Raw genomic sequence first — 8,437 nt, 5'->3', positions numbered from 1 at the left:
CAATTCCTGGGGTGCTGCTTCTGGTCACAGGGACGGGCGGGTCCCAAGATGCTGCCTCTCTGAGTGGTGAGCGCAAGCCCACCCGGCCGCGCATCCATCATCTGGCTGTCCGCTGCTGCAGCCTCAGGGTCATCCTTGTGTGAGCCGGCCCGGCCCCCTCTTTCTTCCTCCAGCAACAGTCGGGGGCCTAGTCAGAGCACCTGAGACGTCTGTGTCTTTGGAGACTCAGCGTCAGGCTGCGGGAGGCTGGAGTCCAGTCGGGGCTCGAGCTGCAGGGTGCAGCCACGCAAGGTGGAGAAGTCCACGGCAAAGAAGCCGAAGAGGACGAAGAGCAGCATGGCCACGGCCCACTCGCAGGCGGCGGAGGCGGATCGCATACGTCGGGAGTACAGGATGATCACTTCACAGCAGTGTCAAGGGTCACGTGCCACGTGCTGGAGCCCCGACGCCCACCTCAGCCGCCGTGGCGCTTCAGGCCATCTGAGGGGCTCCCCTGTCCTGGCATAACTGGTCACCTGCCTCACGCCCATCCTTTCTCCAATGCCCTCCAAACCCTGCCCTCTCCATCTGTTCCTGGTCTGTCCTCGCGTGTGACTCTGACTGGGAATGGAGTACCAGGGCTCTGCACCCACTTTCCAATCCGTGGATCCTTCCTGATCCCAGAATGACTCTCCCGTTGTTTTCCACACAACCCTAAGAAAAACACCGTCCCTGCTCCCTCCGGCTGTATTGCTGCTTGGGTTTTTTTTCCCCCTTTTGTTTGGGCTTTTTGGAGACAGGCCTTCATGTAGCCCAGGCTGGCCTTGAACTTGAGATGTAGCTGAAGATGACCTTGAAATTCCAGGCCTGCGGTCCACTTCCCAAATGCTGGGTTTCTGGGCATGTGCCACCACAACTTACTTATTCAGTACTGGGGTATGAACCTAGAGCCTCCTGCATGCTAGGCAAGCATTCCACCCACTGAGCTACTCTACCAGTCCCAGGTTAGGAACTTCTTAAACATATCCCCGGCCCCGCCAGTCTCAGGCTATTTACACGTTTCTCCCTATTGCGTGACCCACAGCCTCCTCCACATTAACTCCTTAAAGGAACTGAATCTCCTTGCCCCAAACCTGTTCCTCTTTGTAAGGGACTCCACCCTCCCTTGGACCCAAGTTGACACTTGGGAATTCTCCAATCCCTAGACTAACTGGTCACCTGTCCTGTCTGCTCTACCCACTACCACCACACACACATAGACACACACATACACACACATATACACACATACACACACACACACACACGCACGCACGCACGCACGCACACTTGCTTCTTTACCTTGTTTCACTCAACTCCTTGAAACTGTTTTTTTGCAAAACAACAACAACAAAAAAAAAAACCTGTCTTTTGGCCCAGCGGCAATGGCATACACCTTTAATCCCAGTACTCGGGAGGCAGAGCCAGGCAGATCTCTGTGAATTCTGAGTTCGAGGCCAGCCTGGTCTACAGAGCGAGATCCAAGACAGGCACCAAAACTACACAGAGAAACCCTGTCTCAAAAAACAAAAAAAACAAACCAAAACTTTTTTGCTGATGGTGCTGCTTCATGCAGAGGCAGGTGGATCTCTGATCCCTGTGAGTCTGAGGCCTGCCTGGTCTACATAGAGTTCCAGGCCAGCCAGGGCTACATAGTGAGACCCTATCTCAAAACAAAAACAAAAAAAAAGGGGAAAAACAAAACCTTTTTCTGTCAGTTTACCTTCCAAGGTCCAGCCCGAGTCGCCGTCTTCTATCTACTTAAACATCTTTTCACTAATTTCCTTGTGCATGAGCACTGTGTGGAGATCAGAGGATAACCGGGGGAATCCATCTCCTCCCGCCATGAGGGCCCTAGGGATCTAACTCAGACCTTGGAGACAAGTGCCTTTACCTGCTAAGCCCTATTGTCCGTCTGTGCATGCTTTTTGACGTACTTTTCTCATCCACCTGTAAGTTAACCTCCAAACATCCTCCTAAAGTTGCTTGCAAAATACAGTCTTTTGGAGGGAGACTAGATATTGAACCCAGCACCTCCCTAGGCAAGCTCTCTACCACTGAGCTTTATCTTTTTATCTTCTTGAGATGATCTCCTGCTGCTAGCATTACAAGTATTCACCAAGTCTGGCTTCGTTCCTGGATTTCAAAGCTTCTTAAAAGTGAAAGTTTCTGGATGGGCAGTGGTGGCACACCCCTTTAATCCCAGCACTTGGGGAGCAGAGGCAGGCAGATCTCTGTGAGTTTGAGGCCAGCCTGGTCTACAGAGTGAGTTCCAGGACAGCCAGAGCTACACAGAGAAACCCTGTCTGGGTGGGTGGGGGGTGGCAGGCAAGGCCTGGAGAGATGGTTCAGTGGATAAGAAGAGCATTGGCTGCTCTTGCAGAGGATCTGGGTTTGATTACCAGCAATCACATGGTGGCTCACAATCATTCACATCTCCAATTCTAGGGGATCCAACACCACCTTCTGACCGCTTTGGGCACTAGACCTACACACGATGCATGTACATATAGGTGCAAAATACTTACACCCTCCAAATGAAGTAAATCTAAAAGAAGGATCGGAGTGAGGGAGGAATGGATGAGGCAGGGGCAGGACAATCAAAAGTTCTAGGTCATCTTCGGCTACATAGTGCCCTTGAGGCCACCCTAGACTACATTGCTGGACTGGTATTCTCTCCCTCCATCTCTCTCTCACGCACACACATGCATGCACTCAAGCAGAACACACATACACACACACATACACACACATACACACACACATACACACATATACACACATATACACACACATATACACACACACATACACACACACATACACACACATATACACACACATACACACACACATACACACACATACACACACACACAACACACACACACACACACACACCCCTGGCTGGCTCTAGTTAGCAGCATTTCTACTTAGGCAGGGGTAAATACTACCTCCTGTGGCGGCCACTTCAGGTCACTTACATGAACACTCTGGTTGGTCTCGTGGTCCGCACAAGTCGCCTGCAGCCTGCCTGCCCCTGAGTCCAGCCAGCATTTTCCCCTTGGCTGAGAGACTTCCGCGTCTGAGCCTGCTGCAGCTCTTCTTCAGCACCCAGAGAGATGCTTGACACGCCTGGCTGACACCCCTGGCAGCCAGTCATGAACAGAATGCGGGCTTGTCACACAGCGCATGCTGGGAATGGAGCTCACAAACAAGTCCTGCTTCTTCCTCACACCACTGAGATCAGTTCACTGCCTGTGTTTTCCTTAGCACGGGTCTCACTAAGTAGCCCAGGCTAGCAGCTTCAAGCTCATGGTGATCTTTTTTGCCTCAGCCTTAGCTGCACTTGATAAGAGAGGAAACTGAGGCACTTCAGGGATAGAAGAAACCAGTAGATTCCTCTACATAATCCTCGGAGAAAGTGAGGTTCCTGAGCAACCAATCTGACCTCAAAGTCACTTGTTTTGCTTTTGAGACAAAGTCCTACTACATCGCCCAAGCTGGCCTTGAACTCATAAGCCTCCCTCCCAGTATTAGGATTATAGGCTTTGTTTTCCACTTTCCACTCCAGAGCTGTGATCCTGAATGGACACTAAGGCCCAAAGACATGAAGGGATCCCCACTACGGCACACAGCAAAAGGCAGAGGGAACAACCCCAGAGAAAAGCAGCCTTTGACCAGTCCTCAGCCCCGGGAAAGGATACTGGCCACGATGAGGATGGTGGAGAGGACGCAGATGCTCTGGCGTAGACACCTAATCCAGCGAGGCCCGGGTTGGGGCAGGCCCTTCATCCACCAGGACAGAAAGAATTGTAGCCAGAAGTACAGGTTGCCCAGGATGAAGGCCAGAAAGGCCCCTACCAGGTGTGTGGCCTTCTGGTTAGTCTCCTGGGGGAAGGGAGGAGAATTGAAATAAAATTATGGCAGAGGGGAATGATAGGAAGTAGACTTTGAACCAGTCCAACGGATGTAACGGAAAATGCAAAACCCAGGGCTGCTGAGGTGGCTGAGCTGGTAAATGCTTTCAGGGACCTGCAGAGGAAGAAAAGAAGTAACTCCTAAAAGATGTCCTCTGGCCTCCACCTACATGCTGCGGCAGGCAAGTACTTCCCACCCACCCACTCCCACACACAGATAGAACCTGCCCCCCTCTCACCAACCATCAGACTAGGTACCTTGGCCTTTGTCAGCTCCACAGAGCATTTATCATTTTTATTTGTGTGTATGCGCATGCCCCTTGTCTGGAGGCCAAAAGAGGGTGCAGGTTCCACTGAAGCTGGAATTACAAGTGCTTATGAGTGCTTGGAACCAAGTTTGGGCCCTCCAGAGGAGCAACAAGTGTTCTCAATCACCAAGCCGTTTAAATTTAAATCCACTGCCAGGTCCTCAACCCTTAATACCAACAATAGCACATCCCACAAAGTAGCCGTTCAGGAAACGTGAGTACAATAAATCTTGAATTCCCCGAAGTGTGGAGAGGGAAACATACCCTAAAGGGAAATTTTTTTTGTTTATTAGTTTTCGTTTTTTTGAGACAGGATCTTTTTCTACCTCTTCATCCCTACTCCTGGATTGAACCTAGGACTTCATGTATCAAGACAAATCACTCTACTACTGAGCTACAGCCCCCACCACCACCAAAGACAGGGTCTCACAGAGCCCAAGTTGTCCTTGAACTTGATTTATATGACCTAGAACTCCTGATCCTCCTTCCTCTACCTCCCAAGTGCTAGGATAACCGGTTTGTACAACCACACCCAGCAAAATTTAGATTAAAAAAAATTATTGGAGGCACAGAGAAGTGGCTCTCCTCTCCAGGTTCAAGGCCAGCCTGCTCTACATAGCGAGTTCTAGGACAGCCAGGGATACCCAGAGAAATCCTGTCTTAAAAAAAAACAAAACAAAACAAAAAAATTATTGCACTTATTTTGTGGGGTGTCACAACATGGAGCGTGTGTGGAGGTCAGAGAACAAGGCCCAGGGGTTAGTTCTCTCCTATTATGTGAGTCCTGAGGATCGAACTCAGCTTATCAGGCTTGGCAGGCACTTTCACATGCTGAACCGTCGGGATGACTCTGAAATTTTGGTACTTGGCAGGTGAAAATTTCATAAATGTGATAATGGTTTGTGACTTACAGAAACACATGTTAAAAATGTATGCATTTTTTTAAATAATAAGGCCAGATGTGATGGCACACACATGTAATCTTGGCTACATAGTAAGTTCCAGGACTGCCTGAACTAGAGACAGACCCTGTTTCAAAGAACCAAACAAAAAAAATTCATGAAAAGGCCGGGCAGTGGTGGTGGTGGTGGTGGTAGTGGTGGCGCATGCCTTTAGTCCCAGCGCTTGGGAGGCAGAGGCAGGCGGATCTCTGTGAGTTTGAGGCCAGCCTGGGCTACAGAGCGAGTTCCAGGACAGGCTCCAAAGCTACACAGAGAAATCTGTCTCAACCCCCACCCCACCCCCAAAAAAATTCATGAAATCCTCACACTGTGGATGCTGAAACAAGAAGAATGCAAACTCAAGGTCAGCGCAGATAAATAATAATCAGATTGTCTCAAATAATAAGTCATTGAGGGGGAGAAAACTGGAGAGAGAGGCCTAGGAAGTGCCCTAGAAAGGTAACCAAATGGAATAGGGGCTGAGACGGCAGCTCAGTCCACAGAGTGCTTGCCTGGGCGTGGTTCCCAGTGCCCATAAAACAGGAGTGGGGCCCACCTGCCGTCCCAGAACTCATGAGGCGGAGGCAGGAGGATCTGGAAGAACGCAAAGCCATCCTCCAATACATACTGAGTTCCAGACTGGCCTGGGCTACTTGAGAGCCCCCCACCCCCCCCCCAAAAAAAAGTGTTCTTTAGATTGAGGAACATAGAGCAAGCAAATAAATTGTTAAGCCATGACCAGGTCTCGCCCACCCTGCGCCTCACCTGCTTTCAGTCAGGAGCAGAACATCAGAGACAGGACATAAAACACAGTAACAAAATAAAACCAGTGAGATTTTTCCTAGCCTTTGTCCACTTATTCACTCTACAATTATCTGTAGAGCCGCATGAATGCCGGAACTAGAGTCCATGAATCTCTGTTCATTTCTGACCACCCACAGACAAGCTGCTGGCTCTTTAGGGTGCAGCCAAAGGGACTGAATAGAATTCTGTGGAGATTCTGTATAGAGAGAAGACTCAACCTTTGTACCGATCGCAATAATTTTATGATTTATTGAAACGGAGAATGGTGGCTGCAATAAAATTCTCCCAACCTCAGAGGAGGGTTCTGCGAGGTTCTGAGTACACACCTTAGCACAGGCTGCTCACTCTACAAAGTCCTCTATGCGCTAGCGCGGTCCAAGAGGAACGAGAACTACAAGTCCCAGAAAGCCTTGCGAGCCAAGTCCACAGAAAGAGCCGCTAGAAGCCGCGGGAAACATAGGGAATTGTAGTCCGGTTTCTGGAGGCTGACCACCCCCGGGTTCACTCCCCAGCGCATCTCACCTGGAAATTGCCTACTATGGAGGTTCCCAGGGCACAGAGGAGCCCGGTCCACAGAATCAACTGGTTCTGCCACGTTTTGACTCCCCAGTCCCGGAGTTGATGATAACGCACAATGCAGATCCAAATAGCTAGGAACGAGAGTCAGACTCACCACAGGGTTCCCAGATGAAGGGGAGGACTTGAAATAGGGAAAAGGTGGGATCGGAGATAAGGGTAGCATAATGGAAGAAGGGATTTGGAAGCGCAGGGCTTTGGGGTCTGGATTCCTGGGTCTGAGGGAGGAGGGCTGGGGTGTGGAGTCCCGGCTGTCGGGGAAGAGGGGCTAGTTGCCCCTATCTGGGGAAGGAGGAGCTAGGGACTCTTTGGGCAGCTTTGGGCTGGCAGTAAAAGGTCTGGAAATACTTACCTAGAGCAGCTCCTATATTGAGGACTTGGCCGAAAATGCAGCTCTGGGGAGCGTAAGACCCACATTTACTGCAAAAGATGAACAGGGTCATCCTTTGGCTCCTCCGAGGTAAGACCCTCAGTTTTCCTCCCCCCATCACCCCCCTCAGCCACAAGAACCTGATAAAGGGGAAGCCTTTCCGGAGGTCCACAGTCCCGTTAGCCACCGCAATTGCAAAGCTGAGATGGGAGAGATACAGGAAGTGTCAGTAAGAGACTCTTAAGGATGATAACTTTCCCTTCTCGCCAAACAAAACACTTCGCTGTGTTCATGGACTTCTGGCCCCATCCTGCGTCACAAGCAGGCGTCCAACACCCAGCTGTCCTCCCCCAGACCCAGGAATCCAGCCCTGCGTCCAACCCTTCTTCTCCCTCTGACCAAAGCATCCTTTGGGCCTCTGCTACTTACACAATCCAGATGCCAGCCGTAGCCCACAGAACTAGGAAGACTGGCAGCAAGTACATGTAGTTCCACATGCTGGGCTCTTGTAGTAGAAGTGGAGAGGCTGGGTCTCCCAGGTCAGGGAGCAGTCCTCAGATATATGGGGTCGAAGACACCTGCTTTTGTGGCCACACTTGCTGGAAGACTGGTTGAGGCAGACCAGCCTTTGCTCAGGGCACTATTCCCTATCTTTCTCACCTTCAATCAACTGATGTTTGTCTGTCTTCTTGGTTCTTCTCCTTCACCTCCACCTCCCGGTCTCTGGGTTCCCCTAGGACCCTCACCTCTCCAAGTCCCCTCGAGTTCTCCTAACTTTCTCGGTTCGTTTAGATCTGGGTGACAGTATCCGGAAAAACGGGCTTCGACTCCAGGTGTGGCCAGGAAGGCAAGCTTCCACATAACCATAGAGGCAAAGTCCGGGCTGAGTGTATATGAGATATGGCCTTGGGTCTAATCAGTTACTTTCTGTAAGACACCCAAACTACCACTTCCTGTCTCAGATGCGTAAAAGCATCACCTCAGCTTCAGGGAGCCCCTAACTTCCTTCCCATGGCTATGTGGGTTCAACGTCGGAATCCCCCAGCACTTTATCCTCCGACAAGCTAGATACAGCCTCCCAGAATGCATGCACCTTACCTACCTGCAAATTCAGGCTTCTTAGTTTTGGATTCTGCCATAGCCCAGGCTGACTTGAATTTGTGACCGGCAGTCTCCAGGGTAGCCGGAAGTACGGTCCTGTACCACCAGGCGGGTTGTTGGTTATGGGTTTCTGCTTTCTGGGTGCAGTCGGTTTGTTTGGGTGGCTTGATGTGGGTTCTTGATGACCCCGCCCCACATCCTCTCCTCATCCTTTCTTTTTGTGTTTGATCAGAGTTCCCCAAAGCAGGCAGGGTGTGGGTGGGAAACCCCTGCCCCTGCCAGCAGCCACTTATTCTTTATTTCTTTATTTTCTGAGATAAGATCTTATTACATCGAGGAGGCCAGCCTCAAAAGCAAATCCTCCTGCCTCAGCCTTCCTAGTGCCCGGAATTAAGGCCC

At 50.6% G+C, this 8,437-nt stretch overlaps 1 protein-coding gene across 4 annotated transcripts; it reads right to left on the bottom strand.

Moving 5' to 3' along the window:
• Positions 1-53: 53 nt before the first annotated feature.
• On the bottom strand, positions 54-8,163 carry Tmem150b (transmembrane protein 150B). Of its 4 annotated transcripts, none has more exons than XM_037202136.1 (7): positions 8,040-8,163; positions 7,367-7,820; positions 7,078-7,137; positions 6,920-6,987; positions 6,514-6,641; positions 3,726-3,909; positions 54-400 (listed from the first exon to the last, which is right to left on the bottom strand). In XM_037202136.1, exons 2-7 carry the CDS (start codon positions 7,432-7,434, stop codon positions 192-194), a joined length of 717 nt encoding a protein of 238 aa, XP_037058031.1. In that variant the 5' UTR covers positions 7,435-7,820; positions 8,040-8,163; the 3' UTR covers positions 54-191. The 4 variants fall into 4 exon arrangements, with proteins under 4 accessions (XP_037058031.1, XP_037058032.1, XP_037058033.1 ...); XM_037202137.1 differs by having other exon boundaries at positions 7,367-7,544; XM_037202138.1 differs by having other exon boundaries at positions 7,367-7,518.
• Between the last annotated feature and the right edge of the window lie 274 nt (positions 8,164-8,437).

This window comes from Peromyscus leucopus, chromosome 1 (genome assembly GCF_004664715.2).
Source record: "Peromyscus leucopus breed LL Stock chromosome 1, UCI_PerLeu_2.1, whole genome shotgun sequence".
NCBI lineage: Eukaryota > Metazoa > Chordata > Mammalia > Rodentia > Cricetidae > Peromyscus > Peromyscus leucopus.
The sequence above is the reverse complement of the archived record's forward strand: the minus strand, read 5'-3'. Positions and strand labels throughout refer to the sequence as shown.

Coding starts and splice junctions, on each gene's coding strand:
- Tmem150b (XM_037202136.1), bottom strand. CDS start 7,434: ATGTGGAACTACATGTACTTGCTGCCAGTCTTCCTAGTTCTGTGGGCT. Junction 6,642..6,919: donor CAATATAGGAGCTGCTCTAG/GTAAGTATTTCC, acceptor TCTCGTTCCTAG/CTATTTGGATCTGCATTGTG. Junction 3,910..6,513: donor CCATAGTAGGCAATTTCCAG/GTGAGATGCGCT, acceptor CCCTTCCCCCAG/GAGACTAACCAGAAGGCCAC.